The sequence below is a fragment of the Euprymna scolopes genome, chromosome 46 (assembly GCF_053919585.1).
Source record: "Euprymna scolopes isolate OS-2025 chromosome 46, ASM5391958v1, whole genome shotgun sequence".
NCBI classification, from domain to species: domain Eukaryota; kingdom Metazoa; phylum Mollusca; class Cephalopoda; order Sepiida; family Sepiolidae; genus Euprymna; species Euprymna scolopes.
In genome coordinates this window covers 133,012-154,698 of record NC_136527.1, presented here as the reverse complement: position 1 = coordinate 154,698, position 21,687 = coordinate 133,012, and the positions used below count along the sequence as shown (strand labels likewise).

At 35.0% G+C, this 21,687-nt stretch overlaps 1 protein-coding gene across 2 annotated transcripts; it reads right to left on the bottom strand.

Annotated features, from left to right (window-relative positions):
- Window positions 1–114: 114 nt before the first annotated feature.
- Window positions 115–18,930, bottom strand: LOC145270475 (uncharacterized). 2 transcript variants are annotated; one of them, XM_080126144.1, is made up of 2 exons: window positions 18,865–18,915; window positions 115–1,256 (listed from the first exon to the last, which is right to left on the bottom strand). In XM_080126144.1, the coding sequence occupies exon 2, from the start codon at window positions 1,251–1,253 to the stop codon at window positions 255–257; it is 999 nt and encodes a 332-aa protein (XP_079982270.1). In that variant the 5' UTR covers window positions 1,254–1,256; window positions 18,865–18,915; the 3' UTR covers window positions 115–254. The 2 variants fall into 2 exon arrangements, 1 of the variants encoding a protein (XP_079982270.1); XR_013865381.1 differs by having other exon boundaries at window positions 196–1,630; window positions 18,865–18,930.
- Between the last annotated feature and the right edge of the window lie 2,757 nt (window positions 18,931–21,687).

Sequence of the window (21,687 nt, the reverse complement as noted above, 5' to 3'; positions counted from 1 at the left end):
TTTAGGCACAGATAAAGAGTGGGGGAAATTAGTGATAGTGTTCTGCTAGATGGCATATGTGCATTATTGCCGTTACATTTGTATTCATTGACTTTATATGACAAGTTATAATTAAACAAGGAGAAAAACAATTTAATTTTTTTAGATACACCTGGTAAAATTGGTGACCGTGCTCTGGAGTTTGAAATAAGATGCCATGTACGGGACGTATGCTCATGCCAGATTGTCCTGATAAGCCCTGGTACAGAGAGACCTTAGACAGTTGAGCTGTTCAAGTTTTCTGCCATATGCATTCGCTCATGCCTTACCAAAGACGATTTCCTTGTAAACGAAGAGTGACAAACTCCACAAGTGAATGGCTTCTCTCCACTATGTGTTTTCATATGCTCGACAAAGTGTGGCTTATGAGAAAACCTAGCACTACAAACTTCACAAGAGAAAAGTCTCTCACCCGTGTGTATACGCATGTGACCCGACAAGTATGATTTTGTTGAAAAACTAGATCCACAAACTTCACAAGAATGTGGCTTTTCCCCAGTGTGCGTTTGTATGTGGCCCAACAAATGTGATTTCCGTGCAAAACTAGTGCCACACACTTCACACAGAAACGACTTCTCACCAGTATGGATATGCATATGAGCCAGCAATGTTGACTTTGTCGAAAAGGGTGCATTGCAAATTTCGCAGTATAGTGTCTCCCCAGTGTGTATTTGCATGTGGCTGAACAGGCTCGATTTTCTTGAGAAGGAAGATCCACATATTTCACAAGAATATGGTGTCTCTCCAGTGTGAGTTCTCCTGTGCTCGGCCAGATGTGATTTCCTTGCAAAAGAAGATCCACATACTTCACAAGAATATGGTTTCTCTCCAGTGTGAGTTCGTGTATGCTCCAACAAAGTCGACTTCCGTGAAAAAGAAGAGCCACATACTTCACAACGATATGGCTTTTCACCTGTGTGAGTTCGAATGTGCCAGAGCAACGTTGATTTCATTGAAAATGCAGATTTACACACCTCACACGAATATGGTTTCTCTCCAGTGTGAGTTCGAATGTGTTGCGATAGATGAGACTTGAAAGAGAAAGTAGAGCCACAGACTTCACAAGAAAAGGGTTTTAATACAGTTCTTTTTGTTGTAGTCTCTTCCTTGTTAATGTTCTTGGAAAATGTACAATCATATTTCTCTTTGGTGTTAGAGGAAGTTGGTGTAATGGGTAATTCTTCAGACGAATCTGTTTCTTTGTAATTTTCCATGTTCTGTTTTTACAAGTAAAAAAATCAAGAAATTAACAAAAATCAGTCTTTGTTCTATATAAAATGACTTGAAAATGTGCAACCATCTTTCTCTTTGGCGTTAGTGGAAGTTGACATAATGGGTAAGTCTTCAGAGGAATCTATTTCTTTGTAGTTTAAAATCAGGGGAAAATTTCAATTTGTAATTTATTTTAATTTAACATTTAATAAACACTGTCCGAGTTCATATTTTTCTTATAAAACATGCTCTCCGTCATGGTTAATTCTTCAGGAATTAAAAAATAGTATCTTTCTTGGATGTTAGTTACCACGTTCATTTTTGAAATCGACATAAGTAATTCTTCAGATTCATCTGTTTCTTTATAGTTTTCAATGTTCTGATTTTGCAGAAAAAAATTAAGAAATTAACAACAATGAGTCTGTTTTATATAAAATGACAAATAAAATATGCATACATTTGACAAAAATATAAAATATATATAAAAACGTATAAAAATTGAAAAACAATAACAGGGCAAAAGTGGCAATGCCTATAACAAATGATATTATAAAAATACTTTTTTATATTTAAGACATAAATTAACAAAAATCAGACTTTGTTTTATATAAAACTAGCGAGGGGTACCCGGCGTTGCCCGGGTGTCTGTAGGGGTGTGTGGTGTTAAATAAAAAAGAAGCCGAGGGGGGGGGGGTAGGATCGAAGCCGAACCCCTGAAGCGAAGTTTGAAAATAAAATCGGCCAGCCAGAAGTGAAAGATGTTTGAAAGTCGTTGAGCATTACGACGACGACAATGACGATGTAAGCATTGTTATAAGCGAAGTAAGAAAAGAAAACGTTTTAATTAAGTGGGGGGGGGGGTAAAACACACAAAAAATAACGTAAGGCACACGACCGATTAAAACAGAAAAATGAACGAACGTTACGTGAAAAATGGCTTAAATAATACCGGGTTCAATATTTAAATTAAAAAAATCGAAAAAAAAACCCATCTCACACCACGATTCGAACCCAAAACGTTTAGATAATGAACCAAGGCCTTAACTACCTGAGCTAAAGCGACGTCTTTAAAGTTTGTTTGGTTTGTCAACTATTTAAAGTAAATCAGGTCACGGCGTGATGACGTCATCTGACGCATGCGTTGTTGACCCTCCTCCTGTCGAAAATTATCGATTTTGGGGTGAAAAAGTTAACGTTTTTCTCGTTTTCTGTCTAGACATCTCTCTCTGTTTGCGTTTCTCTCTCACTCACTCTCACTTCGTCTGCCTTACTCTAAAGACTGGAAAATGGCGTCTGGCTGTTTTTATTTAAAAAAACTTTGATCGTTAATATTTTTTGTAAGCGTATTTTTTTTACTTCACATGTTTGGCTTGGCTTTATTTTTCGTTTAACTATCGTATCTAACTATTTTGACGGTGGTAATAACTTTGGTAACGTTGCCATAGTGTAGAAGTTCATAGTTTAGCTTTAATTAATTTTTGTTTACCGATAACAACATTTTTAAATTGTAAATTCAGACCGCCATTAGAGCTTGCTGACGTCAAGATAACATGACATGACTCAGCGGGTTTTAAATACAAGTTGACCCAAAATAAACGGCCGCGTGTATACTTTATGTAGAAGAGTTGGCGGCCGTATTTTTGGGGGCAGTTATAAATCGATTTAAAAACATGTAATGTTTAACATTAAAATGTCACTTTTTTGGCCCCCCCCCTGCAGAAAATCGATCAGTTGACGCACTTCTGATGGTCACTTTGGGCCAATTTTTCGATATTTGTCGTCCGGAAGGTGGGGCTTTTATATGAGACCAAGTTTGTGAATTTTTGTTCCGTCGGTCGAAAGTTTTTAGCAGACACACAAACATACATACATACACACAAACACACATACATTTTCGCTTTTATATATACATAGATGAATTAAAAAAATGTGTATACATTTGATAAAATATATAAAATTGAAAAACAAAAGAACTGCGCAGAAGTCAAACTGCATAAAACAAATTATCATCTATTTGATATGTTTATACATAAAATAGCTATGCATCTCATATAGTTTTCCATGTTATGCTTTTGCAAGAAAAAAACAAATCAAAGAATCTTTGAACAATATCTTATATATTATTATATATATTAGCTATTTGATATAATGTTTAAACATAAAAAATAGCTATGCATCTCATATAGATATATACATAGCTTACTTTATGGCAAGTTTCTTTGTAGTTTTCCATGTTCTGTTTTTGCAAGAAAAAAAGCAAATGAAGAAATCTGTAGCAACTGACACTCGCTGCAAACACAGGCAGGAGCTACTTTTAACGACTTCCAGATTTGAAATCCATTTTCTCCCTGGCTTGTCCAATCACCATTTATTTCCACGGGCTGTACCCACACAAAATTTATCATTCTACAGGACTACCCAAACGAACATTCTTTGTCATGCTAAATAACATACAACTCACACACGACAACACTGAAGACTTTGCCCTTTCTTTCTCTTTTAACCGGCTTTCTTTTTTCCCAGCGACTACTAGCTATAAACATGTGTGGACTGAACTATTCTTTCTTTCAACCAGCCGGCATTATATTTATTTTATATCTACACAAGAATACTTCCAACTACTAACCCGTTTCTCTCTCTTGTACACTCTACTAACAAAGATAACAAATAAAGTTGTTTATTAAATGCTAAAATGAGACTTCCTTTGTCTTCATTTTTAACTAAAAATCTTTTAACCATATCTTAGATATGAATAGCGGGGGTAGCCGGTGTTACCTGGGTTTTTAGAGGCGTGTGTGTGTGTGTGGGGGGGGGGGTAAAATGATTACAAAGCAAAGTAATAACCCTGTTTAAATATTATAAAAGCAAACAATGTTAAAACTTCTTAAAAAAAGGAACAAAAAAAAAACGAACGTGATGCAATACGAACGGTCTGGCGGTGCCTGGGTGTTTGAAATACTAAAAGTCCGGGGGGGAGGGAGGCTCGAACTCTAATCCTTGAGGCGAAAGTGAAAAAAAACATGATGAATTAACTAAAAAGTGAATTAGGTCAAACATCAATGCTGCAGTGAAATTTGTTTCGGTTTAGTTTCTCCAAGATGTTGGGTTGAAAACCAGCTCCTCATAAAATATAGGAGTGTCCATATGAAAGCAATTGTCTGATATAAGGTTTCCACCGCATTGGCCAAAAGCTAATTACTTTCTGGACATTCCGGCACAAAAGCCGAGAACACACACTGTTTGAATTTAGTTTCACTTTATTTATACTAAAAAGCCGAACAAACAGGCAACACAGCAAAATAGTGCGAATCTTATAAAAGTCGATGTAAATACATCTAGATGCGATGCGCATTCCCAAATCCTAGATATTATTATCTAGGGGTTATATAAACACTTCTAAGCGATAGTAACAACCCTGGGACCGTCGACGAAAAAAGCCTTTTTTGGACATACAAAAATGTGTGTGCCGCATTTGTCTTTTATATATATAGATTATAAAATGAGACGACATTGTGGATGACGATTCTCATAAGCAAATATATATAGATATTGATATATCTAAGGCTTTTGACAGGGTATGGCACGATGGTCTTCTAAGGAAAATTAGATCATATGGAATCACTGTAAGAATTCATAATGTAATTAAATCCTTCTTAAGTAATAGAAAAATCAAAATTGTCCTCGACGGTCATACATCCAAAGAATATGACATAAATGTGGGAGTACCTCAGGGGTCTATCCTTGGACCTCTATTATTCTTGATATTCATAAATGACCTCCCTGATAATATTGTTTCGGAGATGGGTCTATTTGCCGATGACACCACTCTCTATAACAGATATGAGGGGAAAACAAATGAACACATATCCAAGGAAATGGCAGAAACTCTAGAGGATGACCTCCAATCCGTAGTGGAATGGGGACAAAAATGATTGGTCACATTCAATGCTGCTAAGACTAAGCTTGTTTCCTTCAATAACTACAAGAAACCTTCTCTACCACCAATAGCAATGGCCAAGAACACATTGCCTGAAAGTACTTCTTTTAAACTCTTCGGCCTAACGTTTACAGGGAATATGAACTGGAATAGATACATTGAGAGCATTGCCAGGGCTGCTGCAAGGAAGGTTGGCTCCCTCTACCGTGCTAGAAAACTACTTACGCCTGACAGCATCCTATACCTCTATAAGTCAACCATTCGCCCATGTATGGAGTACTGTGTCACATCTGGGCTGGTGCATCTGCTGCTTGTCTCTCGCTCCTGGACAGGGTTCAAAGGAGAGTCGCCAATCTGATAGGTCCTGAACTGTCATCTAGGCTTCAGCCTCTGTCCCATCGACGAGATGTTGCATCCCTCTGCCTGTTCTACAAATACTTTAATGGTGAATGCTCTGACGAACTGCAAACACTTGTACCTCCCCGACGTAACTACCTCCGACAAACCTGACAAGCTACTAAGTCTCATCCCTTTACAGTAGAGATCCCTAGGTGCAAGAAAGCCTTTTACTCCAATAGTTTCTTCCCCAGAACTGCAGGTCCTTGGAAGTCCCTTCCGGGATTCTGCTTTCCCAACTGCAATGATATGCAGAAGTTCAAATGTAATGTGAACAAACATATTTCTACTCATCTCCCTTCATAATGACCCTGCTAATTAAGTCCCTAATAGTAGCCTCCTGCTTCAAAGTGGCACTGTGCCTTGTTTGGGGTGAAAATTGAATTAAAAAAAAAAATGGTGATCAAAACGTTGGTTATGGTATGTAGGAACAAACTTGGGCAGATTTGCCGTTTAGTTGCACAAATAGCCTCTAACCCTGTTATCAAAAAAGTGACACGTTGGGTCGTCACCGGTATTGATCAAGAAGTTTGTTTATGTATAATTTATTTTAGATTAACCATGTTGTTTGACAATAAAAGGATTAAATGAGTTTTATTTTCTAATTTAAAAGTTTTATTGTATAATTAAAAATTCAAAACATTAAACAATACAAATAATATGTTGTTTAACAAATAAAAAAGAAATGAAACATGAGTTTTAAAATGATTAAATGTGTTTTATTTTATAACTAGCAGGGGTAACCATCGTTGCCCGGGTGTTTCGAGGTGTGTGTGCGCTTAAATAAAAAGAAACCGGGGGTGGGGGGGTAAAAAGTTGTGGTAAGTTGGTAGGATCGAACCCGAAGCCCTGAGGTGAAGTTGAAAAATAAAATGTGAAAAAAATATGAACCGTTCGGCCAGCCAGAATGAGTTACTGAAAGATGTTTGAATTTATTTAAGTAAGAACAAAATTGACAGGTGCCCGCACAGAAGTCGTAAAGTTAAGATTTTTTGCGACCATTACGACGATGACGACGTAAGCAATAGCTATTCAGCAGTTGTTTTTAATGAGGTCAATGACCAGCTTTGTTTGCTATAAGCGAAGTAAATAAAGAAAACATAAAAACGAACATTAAAACTTAAGCGGGGGGAGGGGGGTAAAACAGAAAACGAACGTTATGTGAAAAATGGCTTAAATAACACTGGGTCAATATTTAAATTTAAAAAATCGAAAAAAAAAGAAGACATCTCACACCACGATTCGAACCCAAAACGTTTAGATAATGACCCAACGTGCAAACTAACTGAGCTAACATGACATACATGAAATTTAGTCAGTTCTTCAACTATTTAAAGTAAATCAGGTCATGACATCATCTGACGCATCCGTAGAACCGGTCGTCGTCATGAGAGAACCGTTTTTGTTGACCCCCCCCCCCCATCGAAAATTGTCGATTTCAGGGTGAAAAAATGAACGTTTTTGGCCAATTTTTCGTGCGAAGGATGGGGCTTCAATATGATACCGAGTTTGTGAATTTTTGTTCTGTCTGTCGAAAGTTTTTAGCAGACACACAAACATACATACATAATACAAACATGCATACATTTTCGCTTTTATATATATACTAGCGAGGGGTACCCGGCGTTGCCCGGGTGTTTTTCAGGGTATGTGAAAAAACGCCGAAAATGTGAAAAAAAAAACAAAGCCTTTTACGACGCGCAGTTGGAAAATAGTAAAGTGTTAAAAAAAAAAACAGGTGCGTGTTTTTGATTAACATGACGGCGATAGGTATTCAGCAGTTATTTTGTGCAGGACAGTTTTGAATGAGGTGAATAAATCGGTTTGTTTGTTTTTAAAAACCCACTCCCTGTTTATTAGGAGGAGCGAAATGAAAGCTACAGTCTGATATGACGAAGTCGACATTGAACAAACGTTACTTAGCTCTCTTGAGACAACTGGCTTTCGGCCTGTTGGGTTTATTTGCTTCCCCACTGAGCAAATTAGGCACAAGGCCGTTTTTTAATGTGGAGATAGGGGGAGGGGGAGGGAAAGGGGGGACCAGCTCCCGAGAGGTGGGAAATGGGAGCTGGATTAGTAACTGTGGGTATGAAGGGTTGCCCCCTCAGTGACCAAGGTCAGATATGTGGGGTTACCCCCACATATGGTCTTTGCTAGTCATAGCTTGCAGCATCTGTCGGAACAGATACTACATTTTGATCTTGTCGCCCAGGCCCCAGAGGGCACACGGGCAAGTGGCTCTAGGCCTGTGATTAGAGTCGAGTTTCACTTTTTTTTTATACCGAAAACCGAATGTAACGCGTGCCGATGCGGGAAATGTGGAATAATTAACGTTTGAAAGTCAATAAAATTAAATAGACAGGCGGGCTCCGTGGGTAACTCTGAGATATTACAATTTATAGATGATATAAAAAGTTTTAAGAAGTTGTGAACCGAGCGAGCGCTTCTCTGAAAGAAGCCTTTTGTGAACATCGAGGAAAAGCGTACATACATACATACATTTTCGCTTTTATATATATAGATAGATGTCGCCCACCCTGTTCTGGTTAAGTCATAGAGCACATTTCTTCTAATAGTTGCTTTGATGTTAGGTCAAACTTGTAATTACTTCGATGCGAGCACAACTATCTCATCAAATTCTTATATCATCGATATAGGAATCTCTCACATAATCCTCTTTTAATCAGTTTAGAAGACTTGCAGCATAATCTTTGAAAACACTCATTACGTATTTGCCTTGTACCTGATCCATTGGTATATCTACAGATGTCTCAACATGCGAAATTTAGACGGTCAATTATATCAAATCGAATCGAAAGAAATTGAAAGAAGCCTTTTGTAGACATCGAGGAAAAGCGTACATACATACACACATGCATTTTCGCTTTTATATATATAGATTTAGATTTCAAATTTAAAACATTGAACAATACAAGTAAGATTTTGGTTTGATTTTAAATTTTATATTGTTTTCAGATGCATATGATGATGCATCTCCACAGTAATTCATCTTTCATTATTTTTCTCGAGAACAAAACCAACATTTTATGTATATTTTTCAATGTGTTTTATTTTTAAATCATAAAATAAAACACATTTAATAATTTTAAAACTTCATCTTTCATTATTTCTCTTTTTTTATTTGTTAAAGAACGTGGTTAATTTTAATTACATTTTTATCACAGGATTGCATTTTCAATAATCACGTTAATATAAACAAACGTTTTTTATATTAAGCGCTATATACCAGTGCTGACTGAACGTGTTCTTTTTTGTGATAATAGCTTTAGAGGCTATTTGTACAACTAAACAGCAAATCTGCCCTTCTTTCATAATAGTCTCAACCTTTGATCTTAGTTGGATTTTTTTTTCTTGAACATCAAGTCTATTCCTTTGATTTTAGACATTGAATAATCACGTTAATATAAACAAACATCTGTTTACGATATTAATACCGGTGTTGACCCAATGTGTTCCTTTTTTTGATAACAGGCTTCGAGGCTATTTGTACAACTAAACGGCAAATCTGCCCAAACTTGCTTAGGGTGAGTGGCATGTATCCAGACATGAATTAAATGCATGGATTTGTTATGTTATTTGCTCCCAGAAAATACTGGTTAACCTGTTCATGGCCAATTGTCAGTGTTTAGTTTAGAAATATAACAAAGAAAAGAACGTTTGAATAACAAAAATGTTACCAAAGCGAAATAAATATTTTAAGATTAAATTATTTGATGATAGCGTAACAAAATGAATAAATAATTGCAACTTCTCTCCCAATTTTCGGATTTTGTAATATATGTCTTTATTTTCGTATAAAATTGATAAGTGCTTTTTCTTTTGGTGAGTTAAGGGCGAAATAAACTCAAAAATTGACATAATTACATGAATGATTTTGTACTACGAAACAGGTGCTGTCAAGAATCGTGCATGTCAATCTACTTGAAGAAATAAGCAGTATGATGGTCAACTTCTGATACAAAAAAATGTTTCATGGCAATATTAAATTTAAAAATACTTTCCAGTCACAAAAATATCACGATTAAGGGAGATAGCGATGTTAAGTTTTTTGCTAACACAAACGAAACACATACAAAAATCATATTTAACAGTAGATATCTAAAAAAAAAAAGAAAAAATACTAAAAGTCCTTTAAGTTAAAATTGCTCATTAAGTTCAATTCAATGCTTTCAAAGTTTTTCCATGATCTTCAAGCTTGAAGACACTAACAGAATAGCCAAAGCTTGGAGTGCACTTAATCGGCTGAAAGTTATATGGAAATCTCAGAGTTATACTTATGATCTAATAAGCTATCTTGCATAACAGGCAATTTTAACTTAAAGTTTTGGTATGTGGATACCTAATGTTAAACATAATTTTTCTATGCAAAATTTATGCAAAAATAATCGTTTTTTGGATAATTGTAACAAAACGTTGTCTTCAAAATCCTGAAAACAATATGAAAACTGAGACAATAGTGTTAGACCAAAGGTTGGCAACCTCTGGCTCATGTGCCAAATCTGTTCCTTAGGTGAATTTTGTTTGGCCCACCATCTTATTCAGGGCACAATATAAATATAAGCAACCCAAATCACAGTGATAGCTGAGACGTATACTGGTATCTCGGAAAATGCTTGTTTATCTAATTGGAGTAAAAGTTGGCGATTGTCAGAAAATATGAAATATTTAGAGAATATTTCGATAATTAAAAAGAATGTTGGAAACATAAAACAGATTTTAAATTGTAATGGAATTTAATTTCATAAATAATAAACCAGATTGGAGTGCTAGCTACATAAAAGTTAACTTAGAATAAACAAATACATTTCAAATTTTACCAAAAACAAAGGATGGCCTAGTTAGTGGCAGAATAGATAGAAGTTAGTTGGAGACAGAATTAGCTAGAAAAAATTAGCAGACAATAATAAATGCAGAAATTGGTTCAGCTTGCCTAGGGGGGAATGCGATTGGCATATAGAAAATTGTCATGTTAATTTTTTTTTTTTTCTTTATTTTTCTATTGATTTCTTTGATCTATCGAGCATTTCTTTTAGTTTCAGTTGGTATAAAAACAAAGGTTGACGTTGTTGGTAATGTCAGAGAAAACAAAGAAAAGATTTTCATATATTTGGCATGATAGACTAGTTAGAAGTTAGTTGAAGATTGACTTAGCTAGACAGAGTTAGCAGACAGGAATAAGAAGCGTTGCATATTCTAAAGGGGATCCAGCCCATGAAATAAACGTTTTTCTGAGTTTGGGTCTATTGAACTTTCTGGCTTTATTGGGAAGAGAAAAAAAGCAAAGAATATGCTTTACTAATAGAAAAAAAAATGTTTTTAAGTTTTGGGATTGAATTTCGTGACAATGTTCTTATTTGTTTTGTCTATCAGAGGGAAGAATTTCAGCAACGTGGCAACATGAAAAGGAGAAAGAAAACAAGGTATGTGTTCTTTCTTGGTATCCCCACAGGAAATGTTATTTGTCATGTTAAAGAACTGTCTCTTAAGTGTTTAAGTGTCCGGTTATGAATTAACCAATTTCATATGTTTAAACACACCCACACACACACGTACCTGCCCGATAAACATAGACATGTATATATACACACACATTTCCTAGACGATACAAGCCATGATGAATGTTGCTATATTTCTGATATATCATACGGGTATGATTAAAAAATTTTAAGGTTTTACTTATAGACACTTGCAAAAGGAACTGACAAATCAAATGGAGCTATGTTCTGCTAGCAACCAATCAGAAACCAGAATAGCTCCACAAAAATATTGAATTTTTTAGCATTCCTGCACATAATTTTTTCATGTCCACACAAGAAAGATCTTTTGCTCTTTGCCTGCAAAATTTTAAAATCCAGGACAAAACAGCTTCCCGCCCCAAAATCGTTTTCATCTCTAGGATGTGTACAGAATAGCTACCTGTCGGAAACTCTTTTGAAATTAAACATGACTTTCAATTCAAAATGTAAGCATACATTTATATAAACATGTATATATACATATACACTTATTATATAGACGTTACACAATTATGTGAACGTGTGTACAACATGGTCTGTTATATACACAGCTACATAATAAACGTTAATATACACAGCTACATAATAAACGCTGTTATATACACAGCTACATAATAAACGCTGTTATATACACAGCTACATAATAAACGCTGTTATATACACAGCTACATAATAAACGCTGTTATATACACAGCTACATAATAAATGCTGTTATATACACAGCTACATAATAAACGTTGTTATATACACAGCTACATAATAAACGTTAGAGATGATCACAGAAACATATGCTTCATTTTCTTTCAGTGGAAATCAAGGGGCCCCTAGCTGGGGCTAACAATTGAACTCTATATGAGATACATAGATATTCAAATGTTCTATTAACGTTCTTTATCTCTCAAAGACAATGAGGCTGATGTTCATTTACATAAGACTATGTACGAGGTGCCTTCAATAAGTTTCCAGGCGTCTTTTGTACAAGCATTTAAAATTGTTGTAGACTGTTGAAAATTCAGTATGTTATTGCTATACATCTTATGAGATAACTGACCAATTTTTATGATTTCAGATTCAAATGAACATCTACAGAAGGAATTGGAATACACCTTACTAAAGCTTGGTTGACACAGCTAGTGAATTCCAAAAATGCAATCTGGACGTGAAGACACTTTAGAAGAACGATAGCAATTAAATTCTACTTTAAACTTGGAAAATAAATGCCACAGAAAAGTATCAGACTGCTTTTGGACCATCCTGCATGAATTAAGCACCAGTTTTTGAGTGGCATAAGCGATTCAAGGAAGGCAGGGAGTCTGTGCACCATTCCTCATAAAAGATAATGAAGTTAGCCATACTGAGATCTTATTTGGTAGGTATGGCCATAATAAAGGCAGAATTTTCGACCACCATAACAAATAGTAACAGTAAAAACTTGTAAAATAAAACTGTTTCATTGTAATTTTTGTAGTATTCTACAGAAGAAAGATTCTAAAATAATCTCATGTTTTTTACTCTCCGTAAAACCAATTGTTATGTAATGGATGGCTGGAACCATCATACATAACTGAAAAGAAAAACTTCTTTAATAAAAGATTTAAAAGAGTGGGCATTGAATAATCGATTGTCTACCAGTTGAAAAGAGAAAGGGCTTACGTCATAAACAGAGAAATCGGACGACGATTTTTTTGTTTACAAAACAAAGAAATGTGACATTCCTCGTAAGCTCTGGAAGTACAGATATTGGCATGAGTGGTAAATTCACGTGTCCGTCAGCTGAAGATAAATCGGATGATCATCTGAGGTCAGAAACTGGCAAAGAAATTGTCAAAACGTGACTAAAGAACGCATGTTCTATTATCGATCAGCTGATTGACAGAACGCGTGGATAGGAAAAACAAAGTGACAAAATGCCAATAAAAACGGTGAATCTAACGAGAAGAAGCAGAGAGCTAGCAGAGAGAGGAGAAACAAGGGACAGCACGTGTTGCTGAAGACTGGATCGTTGAAACGTCATTTCCCTCCTCAGAACACTGTGAGAACACTGTTACCATCGCGGTGAACTTCCAAACCACCAAAAGAAAAGAAAAGACGAACTGTTTTAAATTGTAAATATATTGTAAAATATAATTTTATACAAAAACAAACACAATTGTGACTTACGTCTTTTAATGCATATTTTTAAGTTACGGCTGATCGTTCTAAGTTGTCAACCGCTTTGTTTTCAGGTTCAACGTTGTTATGACATTTTTGACAATTGACGAGAGGCAAGATAAGGAAAAAGTGCCAGTCTAAGGTGAGATAACTCACTAGTCTTAACTCGTTGTCATGACAACCGCTTAGTAAACAAGTGAACCCACGGACGACCGACGTAATTAAAACTGCTATGTACCACAGCCAGGGAGTCCTACGCACTACTACGATTTCCCAACCTGGGGGCCACTCCACAATACTACACAATAAATTATTTTTAAAAATTCTCCAAAAACTAAAAACAGGAAAATTGGAACTGCATGTTATTTCTACATGTTTTGCCATAAACAATGAAATGCGATTTTAAAAAGTTTTCAGGTCTGCTAAAACGAATATCACATTTAAATTTGGGGCAAACAAGTAGTTTTCTGGATATAAGACGGTTTTTTTTTCAATATATTACTGGCTTTGTTTTACAATCCAGAGATATGGAAAAGTGGTAAAAATTTAAAAAATATAACAAATAAATAGCAAGATAAGTTACTCTTCTACCTACGTGGAAAAGAGTTTAGTGTTCTTACTCACTTTAAAATGTGTATTCGGTTTGAAAAACATACAATGTCTAATGAGAGAAAAATTGCAGCAAGCTGACACCTAAATATGTAAAATTTGGAAAATGACTTAAAAATCCAAAAATATATACAAGATACTGTCAGAAACCCACCCAATATATATTGCTATGACATATTGGGTGGATTTCTAACAGTATTTTGTATAATTTTCTTATTTTTAAATCATTATCAAAACTTCACATATTTAGGCTTCAGCTCACCACCATGTCTTGTTTGCCTCGATTGCTAAACACTGTATGTTTTTCAAACTGATTAAATGTTTTAAAGTGAATAAAACCACTAAAAATTTTCCATATAGTTAAAAGAGTAACTTATCTTGCCTTTGATAATATTTGTTTGTTATATTTTTGCATTTTTGACCACTTTTTCGTATTTCTGTGGATTGTAAAACAAACCCATATCACTTAATGAATTTCAGTGACTCATTATTTTTAAGGGTTGTTTGTAACATGAATGCACATTAGTACTTGTTCAGTTGGTAAAAAATATGGTCAATAGCGAAAACATTACAGATTATATTGGAAAAAAAACGTCTTAATATTCAGAAAACTACTTGGTGACATTCGTTTTCAGCATACCCGAAAACCTATGAAAATCGTTAATTTAACAGTGAATGTTGACTTGCAATTAAAGTAAAAAAATACGTTTTTTTTTTACTTATTTGGATTCTCCATAATCACTAAAAATTGAAAATTAAACAAAATACTGGTAAAAATTTCTATTTTTGTGTGAGAGGTAACATTTATTGGATGGGTTTCTACTAGTATTTTGTTTAATTTTCAATCTTTGAGCGATTATCAAGGGTCCAAATGGCTGCGATGAACACCATTTTTTTGTTCTAGCTCAACATAATTTACACTGTTTGGATTCAGCCATTTCTGGGACTAATTTGGAAATCTCCGTCAACAAGGACTCAAATTCTTTATAAGGCCCTAAAGCAGTAGCAAAGAGTTGTGGGTTTTATATATTAGTAGAAGATGTACTTGGCGTTGCCTGGTATTAAATGTAAAGTTAAATTCCTATTAAAAAATAAAGTTTTAAAAAAAGAAAAGAAACTGAAACATTTGCATGCGAGTATTATGTTTTTTTTAAATGGTTCCCTGCTTGTAAGTAAAAAAAAATACTTGAGCTGAGATCGAAACCAAAACCTAAAGACAGTGAGTCAAGTACGATAACCATTAAGCCAGCTTGACATGATCTTTACTAAGTGTTTTCAAACCTGCTTAATCTTACTGTGTCATTTATTGGGTGAATTTCTAACAGTTTTACTTTTATATTTAAGTCATTATCAAGACTTCAAATATTTAGGTATGAATTTGCGATCATTTTTCTTGTTCTCGTGTAATGCTTGACCCTATTTGTTTTTCAAATCGAATAAACGTTTAAAAGTAAAACAACTAAAAACTCGTCTATCTATTAAGTTGACAAGAAAGTTCTTGTGGAATTTTGATTTCAAATAAGTTTTTGTTATAATATCATTACTTTATATATCAATTTAAAGAGCATTTTTCGCTCTATTTAATCGTTTAAAAACAATTATACCTTCTTTTCAGAATGTAGAATAAAAGATAGAAAAAAGCAAATTCACACAATTTTCTTATTTCAATGCAAGCTAGGCTGAAAAGTTGCTGAAACAGCTCGTGAAATCAATGAAGCGTTTGGCCCAGGAACTACTACTGAATGCACAGCACAATACTGGTTTAAAAAATTTTGTGGCAGTAACAAGACTCTTCAAGATGAGCATAGTGGCCGGCCATCGGATGTTGACAACGATCAATTAAGAACCTTAGGCTAATCCATGCACAACTGTTTGAGAACTTGCTTCTGAATAAGACGTAATGTATACAACGATTTCAAACCACGTGAGAGATTGGAAAGACAAAAAAAAAACTCGATAAATAGATGCCTCATGAATTAAACAACAACCAAAAGATACGCTGATATGAAGTGTCATCTTCCCTTTTATGTCACAAGAACGACCCATTTCTCGACTGAGTTGTGACTTGCAACGAAAAATGGGTTCTTTGCGACGGGTGATGCTCAAGTCAGTGGTTAGATGCCAATGAAGCTCCACAACACTTCCCAAAGCCAGAGTTGCATCGAAAGAAGGTCATGCTGGCTGTTTGGTGGTTTGCAACTGGTCTCATCTATAACAGTTTTTTTTTAATGTAGGCAAAACCATTACGGCAGATAAGTACTGTCAACAAATGAACGAAATGCATCAGAAACTTCAAAAACACTCAGCATTAGAAAAAGCTCAATTCTCCTCCACGGCAATGCCCAACCGCACGTTGCTAAACCAATCCTGCAGAAGTTGAACGAATTAGGCTACAAAACTCTTGACTCATCTGCCATAGCTCCAAACTTCTCACCTACTGACTACCACTTTTTCAAGGATCTCAACAACTTTCTGCATGAGAAATGCTTAAAAAACCTAAGATTTTTACATTACCGCCATAAATACGTCTAGCTGTAAACACTATCAATAATTCCCCCCACTCTTTATCTGTGCCTAAACCTAAACGTAAATTCCATGAACAAAGCTTTTTTATTAGAACTGCACGCCTGTGGAATTGTCTTCCGTTTTCCTGCTTTCCGGCTGACTACAATATGGTTGTCTTCAAGTCTAACGTAAATAAGTTCTTGATGAGCCGTTCCATATAAGTTATCAAATTTAACAAATTTTCATTACTAATGATTATTATATTGTCCACTTTCTACTGTACACTCTTTAACCCTTATCCTTGAGTGGCCTCTTGGCCTTGATAATGAGTTGATACCTATGAAAAAAAAAAAAAAAAAGAAAAAGTCCAATGTGAACAAGTTCTAATTGAATCATCCCCCTAAGTAATCCAAGTTACAAAATTCCCACTGTTTACAATGCTAAAATCACAATGACTAATGTATACCTATTAACCCTTATCCTTGAGCCGAGATATGTTCATCTGAATTTAAAAGTTAAAAACCACAAGAACTTTCCTGTCAACTTGGAAATGATACAAGAGTAACTTATCTTGCTTTTGGTAACAGTTATGTATATATATATATATGTCATTTTATTTGTTTTTGCGATACAATCCCCAGACTTCAACATTATCGAGCCTTAAATGGTCAATTTTAGAGGTTCAACTAAGAAGTAGATTTCCACCGCCATCGTCCTTAAAAGAACTGGAGGCGGTTCTAACGGAAGAATGGGCAAAAATTCCTTTGAAAACCATTCAGAATTTGTATGAATCAATACCTAGAAGAATTAATGCTGTACTTGCTTCAAAAGGTGGACCTACACCATATTAAAACAAATTTCTTTGATTTTTCAAGGTGTTTCCATTATTTTGTCCAACCCCTGTATTAGGTGTATCAGAATTTTTGTAGGAATTTTTGACACCCCTAACACGAAACTGCAAATAAAATATAAAAAAACTCCTAATTTCTCTTTTAAAGGTGGGTTGTTTATTTTCTTTATAGATTATACTTCCAAAATAAACTATTAAAGTTGTATAAAAAGTAATAGAAATATTTTTTTAAAAATAGTAATGAAATTAATTGAATGTTACGAGTTCAGTATTTTTCAATTTTTAAAATTAAAAAATCTATAAAAATTTTTCTATTGATTCTATTTTTACGATATTTTCAGCGTCAATGTGAAATTTTATGCTCTTTCCAATAAATCGAATATACTATTTTAGACAAACGTTTTTTTTTAATTCACGCACCCCTTTTTCAAATGTTTATTAAAAAGTAAATAATTTATGTACCAAAGTTTTATATATCACAAATTGAAGATAAAAGATCAATAAATAATATATTCAAATTTAAAACAAAAAAGTAGTGTTTTTAGAAATTTACCTGTAAAGTCCGAAGTTTAAAACCTTTTTTTTTTTTAAAGCACGTTGGTTTTTTTTTTTTTTTTTTTTTTTAATGAAACCTTGGTCCTTACTCCTTGTTCCTTCAATTGAAAAAAAAATTAGGGCTTGAATTACATTTTTCGAGGAATTATAAGCTTCGAAAGATAGCGGGTGGAATTATTTAATAGTTTTCACGAAATTTCTGACACTGCTACCCCTGTATATATATATATATATATATATATATATATATATATATATATATATATATATATATGTCATTGTATTTGTTTTTGCGATACGTTTTGAATGAATTCAATTATTTATATGAAAGTGCATTTTTACGTAAATGCGAGTCGGGAATAATTTTCCTTTTGACCAATTTGGTACGGCATCTATATTGTTTTTGAAATATAATTATCCACCGCCCCCCCCCCCCCAATGTAAGCAGGTAATTTCAAAGGATTTTTCGAGTGTGGAAAGAAAGCACCCCCCCCCCAAAGCCACAAAGTGGGTGATCACTTTACGTTAAGTTATTATAGAAAAAATGATCTCCCACTTTTTTAGAACTAACATTTCTTCATATCTTGGAAACTACTCGTTTACTGTAATTTTAAACGTTATTTTCGTTTTCAGCGACCCCGAAAACCTATCCAAGTGGTAACTTTAAACGAATTTTTGAGGGTGGAGTAATTCTTCATATTTACCGAAAATACAGAATAGTTACAAAACGCCATCTTCCCATCGCCATCTTAAGAATGGCTTTCTAAATAACGTTCTGTACGGTCCATATTCTGCATAAGTACCACTTTATTAAATTGTTAGGTGAAAGTACAGAATAGTTACAAAACACTCTCCTTATCCTCCATATGTTAAGAATGGCTTTCTTAATAATCACGTTCTTATTTCGGCATGGTACGTTCTCTGCAAGAATATTTTTAAAATTGGTAAACATTAATCAGAAGTGACTTTTCCAAGGCATTCATCGTGAAGCAGTGGAAACACAAATATCAACAGAGAAAAAACGTAAACAAAGACGGACGGGACTTGTCTTTAGCAATTTTTTTTTTACTTACCTTAAAAATGGGAGAAATTGTAAACGGAAAAATTCAAAAGAAGAAAGCGGTGAAATTCAAAAAGCGGTGTAGTACCTAAGATGTTCCTTGGTATTAAAAAGTCCGTCTTAATCTCTTGGCATTTTTATAATCCATAGGTTCGCAATGGAGCTGAAATTCAACCCCAGAGGGTGAATTTAGAGTTTCAACTTTTTCTTGTTTTTATTTACAAAGTACAGAACCTCTAAAAAAAAAAAAAATAAATAAAATAAATAAATAATAAAAAAAAAAAATACGATCACTGAATATGGATTCACATCCAGCATCAGAAATGGAGAAGCGAGGCCAACAAGGCCCCAGTGTGTTATTTGTAGTAAAGTTTTGACAAATGATTCTACGAAAGATGAAGCAAAATTCGCAAAATGTCCATCCTCATCACAAAGACAAAAATATTTTATTTTTTAAAACTGTGTGGGAATACTCTCAAAAAGATTAAGTTACCAGTTGGGTAAATATCCAGAACAGAACACCGACCAGTCCGACCACTCTAATTTTTTTTTTTTTTTTTTTTTCTTTAGGTAAATGAGGTCGCTGACAACGAATCCGATAGTCAAATTTGGGGCAAATTTACCGTTTGTATGGTATTAACCCATGAACCCACGAACTACTTTCCACCATTTTGCAGCTTCCGTTTACGCTACGCGCGAGCGCGGCAGCATAAACGACGGCTTGCTTCAGTTCACCTAGCAAACTGCCTTCTCACATGGCGTACCAATCTCCCACGGAAAATTTAAAATTAGATGAAAAAGAACTAAAGCAAGAAAAGAAAAGCACACCAAGTTGGGGGGGGGGGACGGTAATTTAATTATTTTTTTTTTTTCCAGAACATAGAATTTTCTAATTTTCAAAAATACATTATTGCACTTTTTGAGTGGAAAATTTAAAATTAGCTGCAAAAGAAATAAAACAAGAAAAGGAAAGCACTCCAAGTTGGGGGGGGGTGTAATTTAATTGTATTCTTTTTTTCCTGGAACATAAAATTTTTAAATTTTCAAAAAGTAACGCACCGACATTTACCGATTAGAACACCATTTAACATTTTTCGAAGATTTTACTGTTTACATTGGGGGCGCGAGCGGGGGTGGGACTGGTGTTGGGGCGGGGGCACCCCAGTGCGTTTGCGTCACTTACGGAAAAACGGTTAACTAAACTGCAGAAGCACCTATTAAGCCACATAAGTTCTATAATTGAATCCCCCTCCCGCAAAAAAAAAAAAAAAAAAAAAAAAAAAGAACGAAAAATGTTTGGTGCTTATGTTTTTGTAAACCGCATTAAAAACTACATAAGACACACACAAGAAAAAGTCCCCCAATTTGTTGTACTTTTCTTTAATTGTAAGTCATTAAAAAATGTCACTCCGTAATTTTTTCCACCCAAAAAGTGCTATAATGTACTTTTTGAAAATTCTATGTTCCAGGAAAAAAAAAAAAAGCAATTAAATTACTCCCTCCTCCCCAACTTGGAGTGTGTAGGGGGCCAGGATATATAAATCCCAATCCCGTTACAAAAGAAAATAATGAAACGAATGGAATTGAAGGAAACAAAAACTCAATTGATGGATAAGATAAACGTCGTTTATTTACTGTTGAAAGAATGAATGTTTTAGAAATAACATGTGTTCATGTCTGCGCGGGTGTAACCATCGTTTGTTGCAGAACTGGTGTTGTAGCAAGAAAAGGAAATGTGTGTTCATCTCAAGTTTAGGTCACTATCGTTGGTTCACATGTGGGAAGAGAAGTGAGTGATGTAGTGGAAATATGAATGATAGTCCAGCGTGTAGACAAAGAAGAGGATAGAGAGTTGACATCGGTTAAACTGCGCGCCATGTTAGAAGTCAGCTACGTGGTGGTATTCTCAGGGAACAGTAGTAGATAGAGAGAGAAAGAGTGAGAAGTGTACGTACTGTCTGTTAGCTTTTTGCCCCACATAGTAGTAAATGGTGTGAGGTACGCGCGGTCGGTCTGTAGACCGACCAGTTCGAAAGCTGGGCCGAAAAGGAGAAGCCGCTTGTTGCTCTTTCTTTTATACTTGTTTCCGCTGGTCTTTTGCGCATGTGTAGATTTCCATTGAAAGGAAGTGACACTGTCCTTGTGTGCGTATGTGTGCGTGTGTGTGAGTACATGTGTGTACGTTAGCGTGTGTGTGTATATACATAAGAGTAGTAGTTGAGGGGCAAAAATCAGAACCTTACAGTATTAATGCCGGTGTCCCTCAGGGGTCGATCCTGGGCCCAACTCTTTTCCTGATCTACATTAATGATCTTCCAAATCACATCCTTACATCATTTGTAGACATTTATGCTGACGACACTACCATTTATGGTAGCACATCTAAGACAGTAAACGACCAAGTTCTCTCCAATTCTCTCTCCTCTGATCTTGAGCACGTAGTACAATGGGGAAAGGAGTGGCTAGTTACTTTTAATGCATCTAAAACCAAGCTTCTCTCTTTACATCATCAACATTCTAATCCACATCTGGCATCCATTGAAATCAATGGCTCTCGTCTTCAGGAGGCCTCAAGTTTTGACAAGCTTCTGGGCTTGACCATTACTCCTGATCTTAAATGGAACACGTACATCAAATCTGTTGCCAAGGCTGCTGGAAAAATGGTGGGATCTTTCTATCGATCTGGTAAATATCTCACTGCTGATACTATTCTCTATCTATATAAGAGCCAGGTACGTCCAAGGATGGAATACTGTTGCCACATCTGGGCAGGAGCTGCTAGAAAGGACTTGTCCTGCCTTGATAGAGTTCAAAATAGACTTCGTAGCCTCGTAGG